Source organism: Asterias amurensis, chromosome 6 (genome assembly GCF_032118995.1).
Source record: "Asterias amurensis chromosome 6, ASM3211899v1".
Classification (NCBI taxonomy): domain Eukaryota; kingdom Metazoa; phylum Echinodermata; class Asteroidea; order Forcipulatida; family Asteriidae; genus Asterias; species Asterias amurensis.
Genome location: NC_092653.1, coordinates 3,038,913 through 3,057,816, shown reverse-complemented (window position 1 = coordinate 3,057,816; position 18,904 = coordinate 3,038,913). Strand labels below are relative to the sequence as shown.

At 36.5% G+C, this 18,904-nt stretch overlaps 1 protein-coding gene across 1 annotated transcript; it reads right to left on the bottom strand.

Moving 5' to 3' along the window:
• Positions 1-3,307: 3,307 nt before the first annotated feature.
• On the bottom strand, positions 3,308-18,251 carry LOC139938420 (equilibrative nucleobase transporter 1-like). The gene is made up of 10 exons (XM_071933928.1): positions 18,049-18,251; positions 16,542-16,960; positions 14,762-14,885; positions 14,205-14,297; positions 13,046-13,286; positions 11,389-12,342; positions 10,534-10,641; positions 7,608-7,797; positions 5,676-5,799; positions 3,308-4,418 (listed from the first exon to the last, which is right to left on the bottom strand). Exons 2-10 carry the CDS (start codon positions 16,940-16,942, stop codon positions 4,278-4,280), a joined length of 2,376 nt encoding a protein of 791 aa, XP_071790029.1. The 5' UTR covers positions 16,943-16,960; positions 18,049-18,251; the 3' UTR covers positions 3,308-4,277.
• Positions 18,252-18,904: the final 653 nt, after the last annotated feature.

Below are 18,904 nucleotides of genomic sequence, written 5' to 3'. Positions count from 1 at the left end.
CAAAAAATAAACCTTCAAAAAAAAATAAGTAAATCAGAAATTAGGCTAGAAAAAAAATACAGACGCTACTAAATAAAATTAGTAAGTAAGAATATTGCAGTTTAAGTCCATTAATTAAGAGATGATGTTTAAGCCTTGTTTTGGTTAACTTAACTTGTTTGTATTTTTAGCAGTTACAAATTAATAGTATTTTCAGCTTTCAGTAGCTATTTTTCGTATTTATATTTAAAATTTCTGTTTTTATCAAGTTGACAAAAGTGATGACAACTATTATAACGGACACCAATTAAAGTAATAAAATAATATAAGTAAGAGTTGGAGTATATATATGGTGCTGATGTGTTGATCAAGGGCATTTAACAAAATTGCAAGAAGATTCTAAGAAATAAAAAAAGCAGTGGAAATATAAAAATTTACAAAAACCTTGTTATGTGGTTATTCATTGTGTTATGGTATTTTTTAAATTAAATTTCAATCCAGAGATGTGACTTCATCGAATTGACATCTGCCTTCAACTAGGATCTAGACTTGTGGAAAAGCTGCTAAATTCTGTCAGTGTGTTCTGGTAACGGTTCTTTCGCAGCTGTTGGACATTTAACGTCTTGACCGCAAGTCTAGCTGTTATGATGTTTTGGAAAAAAAGGTGGTAGGGAGTGACAGTTAGATTTTTAGAAGGGTGGAGAAAACTGGGTTGTGGGGGGGGGGGGGGGTCAGGAATGGATTAAGGCCTAAGAAGATTGTTTCTATTACCTTGAGTTATTACAACTCTGAGGTTGGGGTAAGCGCGAGTGATAACTTCCAGTGGTGGTACGAGGGGTTAGTGTCAGGAAAAGGGATTTTCCATCAAATATTAACTTGTGGCCAAATATTAATATCCGACTCTATCCCTAACACTGAATTTCTAAATCGCCCTAACCTCCAGTGAACTCAAATGGTCAAAGTAATGTTAAATAATCCCTAAATTTCTAAATTGCCCCAACCAGCTAACCCTAAAAATGCCTAACCCTAACCCTAGCTCCAACCATATCTATGCCTGACCCTTTCCTAGCCAACCCTAACCCCAGCCCTGAATTTTTTTTACCGACTTTTTAAGGTTGATGTTAGCATTTCATTTAAAAAAGGCATGACATCTCAAATACTTGACCTAATGCGTCTTTCATATTTTTCTGGAATTAAAAATAATAGTTGAATGTAATTTGGTTTTCCAACATATATTAGAAGTTATCACACAAGCGCGAGTGGAATCTGGAAAAATATAGCGCTTCTGCGTCCCATATATTCAATGAGAAGCGCATGACATAACGAAATTATCTTCCAGTCTCACTTGTTTTGGAAATAAAAAATGATATGAGATTAATTTTTGTGTTGTAAACATTAAATCACAAGTGACACATAAAATAAACAAAGAAACATATTTTATTGGATATCAAAATCATTACTATTATTTTTGGTTTATATTCAAAAATATTTCTTTCAGCATAGAGGCTGAATGGCAAAGTGATTGAACATGAACAATAAAATAAACAAAACCCAATAAATTACTGTAAAATATAAAAAGTTAGTTACAGTAATAAAAACATAAAACTCAATTTGTATAAAGATAAAAATATCACAATAATTTGTTAAAGGCACTGGACACTATTGGTAATGACTCAAAATAAATATTAGCATAAAAACTTACTTGGTAACGAGCAATGGAGAGCTGTTGATAGTATAAACATTGTGAAACAACTTCCTCTAAAGTAACATAGATTTTGAGAAAGAGGTATTTTTCACTCAGGCCTGAATAAAAAAGCACACAAAGTAATGCAAAAATTATGTCTTTGCTTTCATTTCTTGCAACTTCAATGACCAATTGAGCTCAAATTTTCACAGGTTTGTTATTTTATGCATATGTTGAGATACACCAAGTGAGAAGACTGGTCTTTGACAATTACCAATAGTGTCCAGGTCTTTAAAGGCACTAGACACTTTCGGTAATTACCAAGTGTCCAGTGTCTTTAAGTAATCCGGTGAGGTTATGGCACATGACTGTGCTTAAATCTGGAGGTGAGAGGGTATTTGCGACTTGGTTTGACTCTTAAAGGCAGTGGACACTATTGGTAATTGTCAAAGACTAGCCTTCACAGTTGGTGTACCTCATGCTCAACATACGCATTAAATAACAAACCTGTGAAAATTTGAGCTCAATCAGTCATCAAAGTTGCGAGATAATAATGAAAGAAGAAAACACCCTTGTCAAACGAAATTGTGTGCGTTTGGAGGTTCGATTTCGAGACCTCCAGTTCTAAACTTGAGGTCTCGAAATCAAATTCGTGGAAAATTACTTCTTTCTCCAAAACTATGGTACTTCAGAGGGAGCCGTTTCTCACAAAGTTTTATACCAACAACCTCTCCCCATTACTTGTCACCAAGAAAGGTTTTATGCTAATAATTATTTTGAGTAATTACCAATAGTGTCCACTGCCTTTAAAAAGCACAATTCCAAACAGATTTGTCAATTTTTTCCTCTAGCATTATTACCCCTATCAATGGGCCAGTCGTTGCTTTTCCAGCATTATTACCTCTATCAATGGGCAAATCATCTTATTCCTTAGAGTATACAGCAAGTGCCTCAAAATATGTAATACACCAAGTTAAATCAATCACAAGAACCATCTCTGCCCTCACATGAACCCTCATTTTGGTTATATCTGGCTTATTCTAAACCTTTGGCTAAATATTTGCACACAACACTGTTTAAAAAAACACAATTCTCATCATAAAGGAAAATTTAATGAACTAAAAGTAATTAAACCGGACGTTTCGACCCTAGTGTAGAGTCTTTCTGGAAGCTAAACTAAGTACAAAATGCGTTCAGGTTCCTCTATGTGTTGAAATTCTGGAAGAAAATTTGAATAATGAAAAAGAACTCACAGGCTGGATTAAGTTACCTCAGTTGCTCTTGCTGTTTGCATATTTTGAGTTGTACAAAAATAAACTCTCCAATGACACCTTAAATCTTTAAATCTCAGCAAAGTATCAAAACATAATTTGCCATATTTTTGACCGGGTGAGGGCGCTCTTAATAATGTTTGCTGCGATTTGCTGCACAGTTTTATCACTGTCGATCTGTCTTTTTATGCTCCGTAGTTTTAAGTTGCTTTTGAGTTGGTTAATCACAGCTCTTTAAAGGTCTGTGATAAATGTGATGCCTGTGATGGTAATGTGTTCCAGTTATAACTAGCCGTGTTGGTTATGAATGAATTTACCACCGGAATTGCAATAACATTATCTTTAAGAGCGCCCTCACGTAGTCAAACATACAGCGGATAAGGAGCACCATTTACATAATTTATTATAAATGATAATAATAAGGGAATCAAAATGTGGTGAAGGGGTTTTCAACTAGAGGGGTTTAATCCCAACGAGTCCTGGTTCTTGATAATTTTACCGAGACGAAGTCCAGATCATTCAATTTCATAAGGCTGAAGACTCATTCAATTTCTTAAAAGCCAGCGGCAAGAGCTGGTCAACCGTTCAATTTCATCAAGTGTAAGTAGAAAGTAGAAATTCAATTAACGAATGGTGAAAGAATAGTCTTGAATAACTATAAATGAGATAGAATGACTGAAAAGACCTTGAATGAACAGAACAAAATCATGTGGCATGTCATGGCCGAGCGGTTAAGAGCACCGGATTCACGCTATGGTGTTTGATCAGCAGAGTGTGGGTTCGAATCCCGGTCGTGACACTTGCTTCGTAAAATTGGGGAGGTAGTGCTTTCTGCTCTATCGGCCAGGCTTCGGACTGATGATACCCAAGCCTACATCCGTATGGACTGTAAAAGGGGTAACCCTGTTTCAGCCCTAAGAGTAGGTGGCAACGGCCTCTCGAAAACAAAAATGATTGTAGCCCACACCTTGAAGTGGCCTTCAGGCCTTGTGTGTCTGGCGACTTTCATAAAAAAAATTAAAAAATGTGTGTAAGAATACAGAATTGAATACATTTTAAAATTAATGAAATTGAATGAATTTTTATTGAAATAGACCCCATGCATAACGCAAAACACTACACAGAGAACAGCTATCATCCAATCATTGTCTCCTTTAAGCCCAGTAAGGGCGCATTTTAAGTATGTGACGTCACATTCAAGGGGTCTATTGGCCAGGAAAACCTAAAATAATAATTATACTAAACAAAAATGATTATTTACTGGTGTCCATCTCAAGAAGTTCATACCCAAGTACTGGTGGAATTTCATGCTAATAGGTACCTGAGACTAAGTTCACATATGATCACATGTCTGTAAGTGTGAGTTCTTTCTTGGCGCTGTCTTGTAACTTGACTGCCCATTTGGAGCTATTCTTAGCGTAGATGTAGATGTAGATTGGAAAGAAGAAAGTGATGACGTTCAGCACAATCAGGCCAATGTAAATCTGTCATATGAGAGAATACAAACTTGACACAACGAGGGAAACCGACTTGGTAAATTTTTAAAGACACTGGACACTATTGGTTATTGTCAAAGACCAGTATTCTCACTTGCTGTATCTCAACACATGCATAAATAACAAACCTGTTAAAATTTGAGGTCAATTGGTCATCGAAGTTGAGAGATAACTATTGTCACACAAAGTTGTGTGCTTTTCAGATGCTTGATTTCGAGACCTCAAATTTTAAATCTGAGGTCTTGAAATCAAATTCAAGGAAAATTACCTCTGTCTTGAAAACTACTCCACTTCAGAGGGAGCCGTTTCTCACAATGTTTTATACTACCAACCACTCCCCATTACTCGTTACAAAGTAATTTTATGCTTAAAATTATTTTGAGTAATTACCATAAAGCTTTGCATAGTGTGAAGGATAAGAATAAACTGCAAATAATAGTAAACTTGCAGGTACAACCATGTTAAAGGGAAGGTACACGTTTGATAGTTACTCAAAACAAATATTAACTTAAAAACTGACTTGGTAACGAGCACTGGAGAGCTGTTGATAGTATAAAACATTGTTGGGAACAACTCCCTCTGAAGTATCTAGTTTTTGAGAAAGAGGTAATTTCTCACTTAAATAATAAAAGACTTCTAGCTAGAAGTCTTTTATTCCTATCTGAAAGCACACAAGGGTGTTTTTTCTTTCATAATTTTCTCCGACTTCGATGACCGATTGAGCCCAAATTTTCACCGGCTTGTTATTTTATGCTTATGATGGGATACACCAAGTGAGAACACTGGTCTTTGATGATGACCAAATGCGTACCTTCCCTTTAAAATTCTCTTTTAAGCGAGTGTTGATCTCCTGAAGAGTATACTGTTAGAAACGTTTTATAAACCAAACCGTTTTTTTTTTCAGAGCTGATTCTTTTTCATAAGAGAATTATTATATGGTTGAATCAACAAGTTTATTATTATGTTTAGCTTACTCTTATGGACTGTAAAAGGGGTAACCCTGTTTCAGCCCTAGGAGTAGGTGGCAATGGCCTCTGGAAAAGTAATTGTAGCCCACACCTTGAAGTGGCCTTCAGGCCTTGTGTGTCAGGCGACTTGCAGAAAAAAAAAAGAAAAAAAAAGTTTCATTGTGGCAAGGATATTTTCGAAGTAAAACACTCACTCAAGAAGTTCCAAAAAGGTGAGCACAGAAAGTCTTTAAAAACACTGACGTGAAGTGTTTACAGAAGAAGTAATAAAACTTACCCAGAATGGATCGTTGTTCAGACGGTTCTGTAGAAGGGTAAACAGAGGTCTCTGGATCAGACCCACTAAGGAGGCCAGAGATTGCACTAGGCCGGTTGTACTGCCATAATACTGGATTGGGAAACTGAAAAATACAGAGAAAAAATAAAAATAACAAATTGCGATAATAATATAAATGTAAGGTGCCACAGTGTAAGATGGCCTATTCAAAGGCAGCAGTATATGGGAAACATTATTAAAGCCATTGTACACTTTCGGTAAACAGTATTGTCCAAAAGCCCACACTTCGTGTATCATAATTTATATATAAAATAACAAACCTGTGAAAATTTAGGCTCAATCGGTCATCGGAGTCGGGAAAAAATAACGGGAAAACCCACCTTTGTTTCTGCACATTTCGCCATGTCATGACATGTGTTCAAAATAAATCCGTAATTCTTGCTATCGAGAATTGATATTGTTTTAATGTTTTCTCAAACAGTAAAGCATTTCATGGAATAATATTTCAAGAGAAGTCTTTCATCATTACCTTCTGTAAACCCTGTAAGTTATTTGTAAATCTGTGAACTTTTAATTTTTGTTCTGTTCAGAAAGTGTCTCTGTAACACAAGGCATTTTACAGGCAACCAGTTTGAGGCAATCCAAAGGAAGAGCTTTTTCGTAGTGCACTCAAACAAACCCAGAGAGCACTCATCGTGTCAGACTAGGAGTTTTATCCCCATGTTCTGGAATCACTTAGCAAGCACCCTTCAGGGCCCAATTTGATAGCGCTGCTTAACGCTAAGCAAATTTTTGTGCTTCAACTGTAGCAGAAAAATTTGCTTAAGCGTTAGCGTATTTCACAGGTTAGCAGAAAACTTGGGCGGCCATATTGCGTGTTTACCATGGATTTGCATCGTGACGTCATTTATTTTTGTGCGGTAAGCACCGGAAGGTTAGCATGCCTTTTCGTGTGCTTACGGTTAGCAGCGCTATGAAATGGAAGTCGTGCAGTAAGCACAAAACTGGCCGCTAAGCAGCGCTATGAAATTGGGCCCAGGTCTCGCATTCCATCTTTGACAGGGCAAGGCCAATTTCTATTGGAGAATCTTAAAGTCTATGATAAACTTTTGAAGGGGCACCAAGGCTAAAACCAGGGCCCAATTTCATAGAGCTGCTAAGCACAAAAATTTGCTAAGCATGAAATTTCTTTCTTGATAAAAACAGGATTACCCGCCAAATTTCCATGTGATTTTCAGGGGAAAAGCAAACAACAGCTGAATACCAGTAACAAGCAATATGCAACCAGTGGAAACTTGGTTGGTAATCCTGTTTTTATCAAGAAAGAAATTTCATGCTTAGCAAATGTGTGTGCTTAGCAGCGCTATGAAATTGGGCTCTAGGCAACAAAAGGCCTGACCTTTTTTTTAGGTTGCCTCAGACTTTCAGCTTACGTAGATACCGTTTTTTTAATGAAAAAAAGAGAGGATATATTAAAACGATTTTAGCATAATAACTTAATTTTGAAAAATAGCCTTGCTGTTTGTCTGAAAAAATGTGTCGGGTGGTCATTTTGAGAAAAACATCTTCATTCCTTTTTGTTTTTGCCTCTTACCAACAGTGTGATAGGCTGTTGAAAAAAAGCCCCCTAAATTATGGATACAAAACGTAAAAGCTTGAGAACACAAAGCGTGAAAGCTTGCGAGAGTGCGAAAGCTTCAGAGTGCAAAGCCTGTGTACATTTATCTTTGGTTTATAAGACCTTCTCTACAATCTGCAGGGTTCCAAATGATTGTAATCTTAATTTTATGAACTTTAATCTAAGTTATAATATCAAATAATTCTATTTTGTTTTTTTTATATTTTATTTTCATTAATTTTTTTGGGGGTGGGGGTTTAAAACCAATGTTTTTCTGGTTAAAACTGGAGAAATCTCATGACTATTATACTCACAACAGGGCACATCCTGTGACTACCAGCGAGTACATAAAGCCCCTTGAGAAGGCATGGAGCAGGAAAGATGCATACCGCACTTCAATTACTGTGACTAACATAGTTGCATTAAATGCAATGTACATGAAAGTTGTCAACGCATACACTATGCAGCTGTCGAGCAGATCCTGGTATGGACCCCTCTTACCACCTGTAAATCAAAACAAACACTCAATCAATCAACTCGTCACCTTAATTTTTTTTTGTACACAGACTGTATGTTTTTTTTACAATGTGATATTGCCTATCAAATCAAATCAAATCAAATCAAATCAAATCAAATCAAATCAAATCAAATCAAATCAAATCAAATCAAATCAAATCAAATCAAATCAAATCAAATCAAATCAAATCAAATCAAATCAAATCAAATCAAATCAAATCAAATCAAATCAAATCAAATCAAATCAAATCAAATCAAATCAAATCAAATCAAATCAAATCAAATCAAATCAAATCAAATCAAATCAAATCAAATCAAATCAAATCAAATCAAATCAAATCAAATCAAATCAAATCAAATCAAATCAAATCAAATCAAATCAAATCAAATCAAATCAAATCAAATCAAATCAAATCAAATCAAATCAAATCAAATCAAATCAAATCAAATCAAATCAAATCAAATCAAATCAAATCAAATCAAATCAAATCAAATCAAATCAAATCAAATCAAATCAAATCAAATCAAATCAAATCAAATCAAATCAAATCAAATCAAATCAAATCAAATCAAATCAAATCAAATCAAATCAAATCAAATCAAATCAAATCAAATCAAATCAAATCAAATCAAATCAAATCAAATCAAATCAAATCAAATCAAATCAAATCAAATCAAATCAAATCAAATCAAATCAAATCAAATCAAATCAAATCAAATCAAATCAAATCAAATCAAATCAAATCAAATCAAATCAAATCAAATCAAATCAAATCAAATCAAATCAAATCAAATCAAATCAAATCAAATCAAATCAAATCAAATCAAATCAAATCAAATCAAATCAAATCAAATCAAATCAAATCAAATCAAATCAAATCAAATCAAATCAAATCAAATCAAATCAAATCAAATCAAATCAAATCAAATCAAATCAAATCAAATCAAATCAAATCAAATCAAATCAAATCAAATCAAATCAAATCAGTCAATATTTACTTCCATAAAAATATAACAATTTGATTCTATAGAGACTGAAACTGTATGGAGGCATGACCCATTTAAAGCAAAGAATTGTAGGCTGGGATGCCTTGTACAAAGCAAAACAAACCTGGAAAGTACTTATAAGATATAACAAGGCTTGTGGGCAATTCAAAGCGAGAGGCTACTAAAACTATACTACTCTTGGCTATATCCACCCAAATCAACTGCCACTATGGGCAAGTTGTCACCTACTACTGAAGCTGAAACAGGGTTGCCCCTTTAAATTCCATATAATGATGTAGGCAACTAGGAGACTGGTAGAGCAGAATGCACTACCTTCCAAACATTAATTTACAAAACAATATGTTTGAAGGCAGTGGATACTATTGCTAATTACTAAACCTCCCTTGGTACGAGTAAAGGGGAGAAGTTGATGGTATAAAACATTGTGAGAAACGGCTCCATCCGAAGTGACTTAGTTTTCGAGAAAGAAGTTAATTTTCCACAAATTTGATTTTGAGACTTCAGATTTAAAATTTGAGGTCTCGAAATCAAGCATCCGAAAGCTGACACATCTTCGCGTGACAAGGGTGTTTTTTCTTTCATTATTATCTCGCAACTTCGTTGACCGATTGAGCTCAAATTTCCACAGGTTTACTATTTTATGTACATGTTGAGATACACCAAGTGAGATGGCTGGTCTTTGACAATTACCAATAGTGTCCAGTGTCTGTAAGTGACTTGCTCGAGGGCACAAGTCTCATAACTGGTTTTTGAACCCACACTCTGCTGCTGCCACTTCCCATGAAGTGACCTAAATCCACGTTTTGAGAAAATCATGATTGAAGATTGCACTGCCAATAGTTGTTTTTCACTTTTGTAAAAAGTTGCATCCCTTTAGGTGATCCCTTTGCTGCCGCTTCCCAGGTTGTATTGTAAATTCGGGTGTGATCCCTGGCTACATGGCAGTTAAAGATGCTATGTCAGATTTTTGGCCGATTTGACCGAAAAATTTTGATTTACAATTAAATAGGTATTTTGATGGGGGTCGAGAAAGTTACAAGCTTTCATTTAAGCCATTGCTCGAAAAAGTCTGCCAATTATTAGTAGCAGTGAAATAAAGAGCTCAAAATTAGTTTTTGTCGGGATCCTGACAATATATCACGTGGCCAATTCTTATGCGTTTTATAAGAAACGTTTTAAACTTTTGTCATGGTTCCTGACCGTTAAAAGTAAAAGCTAAACTTTTTTCGTTAGAGCGGGTGATACTCTTTGAAAAACCATTCACTCCAAAAAATCCATTTAACAAAAAAATATCTGACAAAGCATTTTTAATGGTTGTATGCTTTTGACTGGCACCCCCGAACAAAAAATCTTTACTTGCAGCTAAGAGCTGAGTTGTGAAGGACGCGGCTAAAACATGTTCAAGGAGCAGGCCTTCAGCTGCCAGCCACATCAACCCGTTACGACCACGGAGCACAGCCAAGATTGAAAGTGTTTGATTTTTTCCCGAGGGAGGAAAACCGGATAGTCTGGAAAACCCTCGTGGCACAGCAGAGAACCAACGCACAACTCAACTCACATATGGCCCCGACCGGTAATCGAACTGGGGTCACCTTGGTGAGAGGCGAGCGCTTTACGCACAAGCCAACCATGCCATCCGATGAACACTTATATCATGATCCAAGGTATCAGTCTCTAAGAGAGAAACTAGTTTTGTTGATAGCAACACTGATTTACCTGCCATTCTCTTCTTGGTTCTGTTTCTATCCAGCAGAAGTCCGCAGAGGGGCGCTATGAATACACCGGAAACCTGGATGAAGGCCAAAGCTGTCGTATATTGACTCACTGTATGTCAAATAAAAATAAAACAGAGGGTTAAAGTCATTATTAAAGTGACACATTGCCTTAGATACGGCAAATTGGTCCATGAAAAGTGTTTGAAATTGTTTGTTATGAAATCGCTATGGTAAGAAAGATTTTTTAAAAGCAGAAACTAACAATCCAAACAAACATGCCTCGAAATTGCATGAATTGCATGGTTTTCCTTATACGTTGTGAATTAACACGGCACGCCATTTTGTGTCAAGTTTAGTGCATCTATGCATCCTGTACCCAACTCTGCCTTCTTCCTCCTTAAAGACACTGGAAACCTTGGTAATTGTCAAAGATCAGCTTATTCTAACTTGCTGCATCTCAACATATGCAAAAAAAATAACAAATCTTTTATTTGTTTTACCCAATTGGTCATCAAAGCTGCAAGAGAGTAACGAAAGAAAAAACATCATTGCTTTATAATTATGTGTGCTTTAAGATACATTAACAAAGTTTCAGGCCCGTAATCTTTAATATTTTTAGTGAGAAATTACTTCTCTCTCAAAACTATACGCTACTCCAGAGGGAGCCGTTTCTCACAATGTTTTATACTATCAAAAGCTCGCCTTTGCTCATTACCAAGTAATTTTTTATGCTAAAAATTGTTTTTGAGTAATTACCAATAGTGTCCAGTACCTTTAGGAATGGAATTCAGAAGCGCTATATTTTGTCCGAATGCAACTCGCGCTTGTGTGATAACTGTTATCAATCTATACTCACCCAAAGATTGATCATTGTTTGTCAGTCGCTCCAAGTCTGGGTTGAGCGTCCCAAGAAAGAAGAACATGTTGAGTTGAAGCAATGAGAACCAGATGAGTAGGAAGAGTGTAGGTAACGATAATAAACACGATCGGAGAGACGGGTAGCGTAACTTCTTCATGGCTTCAGTCACGCTTTGTGCACAAGAAGTAACTTCTGTAATAGAGAGATCCATATCCTGTGATGATTTGGAGTCCATTTCTTCAGATGTTGTCTCATTGAGTTTGGTCTCTGTGGCTTGTTGTGTCCTGTGGTCTGTTGAGGTGTCTGTAGTGGCTTGGGATGCCACCTGTCCACGATTTGCCCCATTTTTTAACGAGGCCTGGGACACGGGTGCTTCGATGTCTTCAATTGATGGGTTTGGCTTCTCTGATGTTGCTAGGTGTGGCCTCTCTGATGATTTGGTATCATCTGTTGTTGGGTTTGGCTCTTGTGATGTTGCTGTGTCATCTATTGCTGGTAGTGGCTCTTGTTGTGATGATCTGGTTTCATTTGTGGCCGGGTGTGGCTGTTGTGATGTTGCTGTATCATCTGTTGCTCGGTGTTGCTTATGTGATGATGCAGTGTCATCGGTTGCTGGGTGTGGTTCTTGTGTTGATGCAGTGTCATCCGTTGCTGGGTGTGGCATATGTGGTGATGTGGCATCCTCAGTTGCTGGGTGTGGCTTGTGTGATGATGCAGTGTCATCGGTTGCTGGGTGTGGTTCTTGTGATGATGTAGTGTCATCTGTTGCTAGGCGTGGCATCTCTGATGTGGTGTTCTCTATTGGTGGGGATGGTATCTGTGATAATAAGATGTCCTCTGTTGATGTATGTGGCACCTTTGATGTAGTGTCCACTGTTTCTGGATGCTCAGTGTCTGATGATGTGTTTTCCTCAATGGCCAAATCTTTATTGAGCTGAGCTTTATTTTTTTCTGTATCGAACATAATGAAAGACAGTTGTTATCTGTCAGTTGAGTGAAAGAAAAGAACATAACAAATTACATTGTTCTTTACCCAAATAGTAATTCCTATTAAACATATATGGAATATGTCATTTTTTGTTTTTAAGCTGAACTGTTTATATTCAACAATTGACTCACAAGCCGTTGGGTTGGCGTAGTGGTTTCTTTCCTCGCGTTTCGCCTCTAGGACCCAGGTTTAAATCTTGATTGGGTTTTCAGTCCATAACTGACAGCGTGGGTCTTTCCCTTGAATCATTCTCTGGGGATTTTCCTCCCACATCTAAAACTGAAACTCCCTTTGGTTGTCTACTCTCCATTTGGTTATAATAACAATAATAAGACATTTGTAAAGCGCCTAATGCAAAAAGCCTCTTAGTGCATAAAGAGAACAATAAACTAAACAATGAGAGAAAGATACAAGATAGAAGAAAGCGAGGTGCATGCTGGTCTAGCTAGCGATCAATGTTGACCGCTAGCTAGACCAGCATGCCCCTCATTTGATAGTTAGCGTTTGCGCAATGGGAATTTGCGAAAAGGTCGATGGTGCCCGGTTGAATATATTACATACATCTTTATTCATAGTGAGTAGGGATTCAGGTCATCACCAAAAACTTTATCTACTAAAGTATCAAAACCATTTTAGGGCTTTTATTTTATATTCCTAATTTTTTACCCATCACTGAAGAATACCGTCCATTATCTTCTGCTCGACTATCCTCCGATTTGAAAGTATAGGTACCATCAACTCCTTCCAGATCGCTAATGGGTATTTTCTTCCTGTAGTCGGGGGGCAGTGGGTAGGGGATATGCCCTCTCTTTGGAAGTAAGATCGTATTAAGACAGAGTATGGAGGACAGCCCCGCCCAGATGAAGAATGAAGTCTGAAGTGTGATGCCATATTGCTCGTAGCCAAACTGAAAAATAAGAACGAGATATATTTGGTTTTAAAGGACAGGTTGCAGAACTGCCATTTCTCCCTGATTTGATCTATAGGATCTTTCCCTGAGAATCAACCAATCTTTCCATGTTCTAATGAACACATTTCAAAAGCTCTCCAATTTTGTTTTTGAAACTTTTTTCCCTGTTCATGTTGAATGAAATTCTAAAAATCTCCCCGATTGATGTACAAAATCTCCCTGATTGCAAGATGCAAATATTGGCAGTTTGAATTGGTACAATCTCGAACTGGAAAAGAACAGACCTTTTGCGATAACAGGAAAGCTCCACTAAAACAATTCAAAACTGAAAACGTCCTCAATCTTTGAGCCCCAGTCCTAATTGTCGAGGTCTGAGTCCAAGTCCCAAATTATTTGGGTCGGATGTAATGCCAAGAATCACCTAGTAAAAAACTGTTTTTAATAAAATTAGTTTGTTTGACCACTTGCAGCCAATCCAAAGGAATAATTCATTTTTGATCACTATTCGCAGGATTATTAATTATGCTTAAAGGCAGTCGACACTATTGGTAAGAACTCAAAATAATTATTAGCATAAAAAACTCACTTGGTAATGAGTGAGATAGTTTTTAAGAAAGAAGTAATTTCCACAAATTTGATTTTGAGACCTCAGATTTAGAATTTGATTTTGAGTCCTCAGATTTAGAATTTGAGGTCTCGAAATCAGGCATCTGAAAGCACACAACTCCATGTGACAAGGTTTTTTTCCCTTTCATTAGTACCTCGTAACTTTGACGAAATGAGCTCAAATTTTCACAGGTTTGTTATTGTATGCATAAGTTGAGATACACCAAGTGAGAAGACTGGGCTTTGATAATTACCAATAGTAAGAGAGAATGAAATATTCTAGATGTTTAATCTAAATTTGCAAATTACCTTGAAGATGATAAAAACAAATGCTGACGAACCAAAGCATCCAGATAGAAGAGAAATGAAGGTGGACTTCTTTCTTCCAAATAAGTTTGAAATCTGCAAAAAAAAAAAAAAAAACACACACTCTTGTCAATAATGTGCATAAAAGTTTCAGAAAGAAACACACCAGAATAGTTTAGTTACTCAAAATAATTGTTAGCATAAAAAGTGATTTGACAACAAGCAATGGAGAGCTGTGGAGAGTAAAAACATTGTGAGAAACGGCTTCCTGTATAGTAACATAGTTTTTCAGAAAGAAGCAACTTTCCACTAAAATATTAGAATTTGATTTTGAGACCTGAGGTCACGAAATCGAGCATCTGAAAGCACATTACTTCGTGTGACAAGGGTGTTTTTTCGTCCATTACTGTCTCGCAACTTCGACGACTAATTGAGTTCAAGTTTTCACAGGTTTGTTATTTTGTGCATATGCTGAGATACACCAAGTAAAAAGGCTGGTCTTTGACAATTACCAAAGGTGTGCGGTGTCTTTAGACAAAAAAATGATAAAATAAACTTACCTGCATATTAACAAATAACAGTTCGATTCCACCGACTGTCAACAAACACATAGCTGGAAGGATGACGTTAGTAGACTCTCTAGAACTGAAGGCAACTAACAGGAAACTGGTCACCAAAAAACAGCTGCGTCAAAAATACATACAAAAACAACCACAAAATGTTTATGTTTTTGGCGCTCAACAAGTTTGCCCAAACAACAAACCTTTAAAGGATTTGGGTACTTTTTCAAAATATCAATAGATTTACATTAAACTTACAGGGTTTGAAGATAATGATAGTGGAAAACTTCCCTTCAAAATACTAAGGTGCTGTAGTTTTTGAGAAATGAGTAAATCAATGACCTTTAAAGGATTTGGGTACTTTTTCAAAATATCAATAGATTTACATTAAACTTACAGGGTTTGAAGATAATGATAGTGGAAAACTTCCCTTCAAAATACTAAGGTGCTGTAGTTTTTGAGAAATGAGTAAATCAATGTCATGAAAATACGTTTGTAATGCTTAAAGGCAGTGGACACCATTGGTAATTGTCAAAGACCAGTCTTCTATCTTGCTGTATCTCAACATATGCATTAAATAACAAACCTGTGAAAATTTGAGCTCAATCGGTCATTGAACTTCCAAGATAATAATGAAAGAAAAAATACCCTTGACACACTTGAAGTTGTGTGCGTTTAGATAGTTGATTTTGAGACCTCAAGTTCTAACTTGAGGTCTTGAAATCAAATTCGTGGAAAATAACTTCTCTCTCGAAAACTATGGCACTTCAGAGGGAGCCATTTCTCACAATGTTTTATACCATCAACCATTAACAGCAAACTGGTCACCAAAAAACAACTGGTCTTTGACATTATTACAAAACGTGTACAGTGCCTTTAAAGGAACATTGCATAATTGGTTTTTTGCTTACAAAACAGTTGCTGGGAGTGTAAGCATTTTATGTAATCCCCATATACATACACTGACAAATCTGTAGAAGTTTGAGATTGATCGGCCATCTGGGTCATGAGAGAATAGTGAAAAACCGATTACAAATTTTGCATTGCATCGATGCCAAAATAAAAATGAATAAAACGCTCACTGAGCGATAAACTCCAAACGCGAAGTTAGATTATTTATTTCTCATCAAATATGATATTTCAGACAGAAATATTTCAAGGGATGTTTTCTACTATCATCATCATTAGACCATGTAAGTTTATGTAAATCTGTGATCTTTACGATTTTTGTTTCTTACCAATTCTGTAACGTTCCTTTAAAACTTTGGTTGCAAATGATTTCTAATGATATGGAATTAAGGTTTGCGGTAACACCATGTAATGACTATCTCTAAATGAGTTGGGGTTGGTTCTGTAAAGAACCCTTGGTTTCAACTCGACGTTTCGATCAGTATGCTGTGATCGTCTTCTGGAGAAATCATTGATTTTTAATGAGATTAAATTTCCCAACCATGTTTTAGAAATCAGGAAAATTCCGAGTGAGTTACATGTCTGTTTACCGGTTTCCTCAATATTACATTCACTGATAGAGCCATTCTTGGTTTCATAACTTGAAACATACATTAATAAATATTCTTTCACATGCTTTCCTATTCTGAATGATTTAAAACTAGAAAATACCATTTGCCGATTGCAACTTGCCAAAACCAAAAAGTACTAGGCATAAATGCAAAATGGTCTGACGTTTCGACCCTTGCAGAGTCTTTCTCGAAGGCTGAATGAGAAAGACTCTGCTAGGGTAAAAATACCAGGTTGTTTGATTCAGAAAGAAACGCTTTACCTTGTCAGCATTCTCATGAACAGCGTTCCGAATTTATCCAACATCAATCCCATCGGGAAGAGAAAAAACTCATAACAGAAGATAGCCACGGTGAAAATGAGCTGAAGTTGGGCGTCTTGCTCTGGGCAGCTTGGAAAACCCCTCAAAGGTACCTCATCAACTCCCAAGGAAGCCGGTGTTGTCTGGCCAAAGACTGTCACCTGGCTAGGGGTATTACCCGGTGCTCCTGTTGAGTTGATGGTGGGAGACCTTGTTGCTTCTGGACACAGGTGACTGAAGTATCCCTCTTGCTTCAGGATGAAGACGAGCGAGGTCCAGCCGAATGATATCCCGCCAAAGAGCAGGATTTCACTGATACCAAAGCTTAGCGTCAGGACTCGATATAAACCTAGACTCAGCATCTCTTACATGTCACACTACTGTAGATTTATACGACAAATGAAGAAATAATCCACAATGTTACAAAATGCAAACAACCAAACATCAGGTTTGTGTTAACAACCACGTATCGAAATGTCAATACGCAGTTGCCATGCATATAGAGCCGAGGCTGTTTAAATGTTTGATTGAGTGAAGGACTACATGTTTGCCACGAGAAAACAAGTATACTTATGATAAATACAGACATTACGTGTTTTCAAAGCAGAATAATTTGGAACAGAAAAACTTCTGTCTTAAAAACAAAATACACATTAACAAATTTTGGGAACAAACATTCAAAGCAATAAAATAATTAAAGTTGTATGTTAACCAGCTAGAGTTGAAAAAGTCACGAGAAACAATGAACTGGGCCCAATACCATAGAGGCACTTAAAGACTCTGGACACTATTGGTAATTGTCAAAGACCAGTCTTCTCACTACTTGGTCTTTCTCAACATATGCATAAAATAAGAAACTTGTGAAAATTTGAGCTCAATTGGTCGTCGAAGTTGCGAGATAACTATGAAAGAAAAAACACCCTTGTCACACGAAGTTGTGTGCTTTCAGATGCTTGATTTCGAGACCTCAAAATTCTAAATCGGAGGTCTCGAAATCAAATTCGTGGAAAAATACTTCTTTCTCGGAAAATTCCGTCACTTCAGAGGGAGCCGTTTCTCAAAATGTTTTATACTATCAACATCTCCCAACTAAGTTTTTCCGCTAATCATTATTTTGAGTATTTACCAATAGTGTCCACTGCTTTTAAGCACAAAAAGTACATTAAATGTATACTTTACCTTTAATCAGGTCAATAAAATAGTGCACTGTGTGTAAATATTAAAGCAACAGTGACAAAGCAATTAATGATATTAGTTTCTACCTTATACCTTTGATAAAAAGCACTCAGGAAAACCTTGTTTAACGATCTCAGCAATGCATCACGCAGTAAAAAAGGTTGCTCGACCCAGCAGTGGCAAACTATCCAGAGCATTAAATGTTTTTTTTTTTAAATCTACTACTATTCAAAACTCTTCGACGATGACTAGAGCAAGCTAAACGAAAAGTTGAGACCAATTAAGAACTCACTCCGCTGGTAGTGAAGTTAATAAGCTAAAGTAGTAGCCCGGCCGATTTTTCTACCTTCCGCCCATCCAGAGTTAAAAAGCAGGACTCTCTTGAATTCCGCAAGTCTACTCCACAGTAGTAGATTGAATACAGAGCAAGACAAGCTCTCATAATCATAATCTTTAAGCTTTCATAAACATAATCTACCCAGCAAGTACACATGATATTACCGCAAACCAAAATGGATAACCCCTATCCTGCAATGCCACAGAATCCCATGAACTCTTTGATGCTAGAGTTAGCGTCTCTATAACAAAAGAAAATGGGGGAGACATTCAATGAGTTTTCCCAACAAACACACTTAGCGCCCGTCATGCTCTACTGCTGCAATGTAAACATAATACAGTTTATGAAAGGGGTTACACATGACTAGTTGAGCTGAAAAATAAATGTCACAGACAGTGACAACCATAATACATGAAATTGAAAGACCGTAACATTCGATGGCTTTGGACGAATGTGACCGTTTTTTTTCTAAAATAAATGTTAGAAATATTAACAAGTACCTGAAGTAATAGTTTTTCTTCGTTGTGTCCAATAAGCCACCCCTGTTCACAGTAATCAATTTTGTGGAATAAAATAGTTTGAACCAAAACACAGTTTTCAACACATGTAAAAACATATTTTATATACTTAATGCGCTTTTGATTTTGTTACATTTCCATGTACTGATTTATTCCCATAATTTGTTCCCATAATTGTTCTATTTTCTGTCGGGGTCTGGCAACTTTCATTACTCAAAGCCCCTTTAACGCGGCAAGCCACTTTGCTCTGCTTCGTAGGTACTTACATTGCCTTAATGTAGTACGTCTTATAA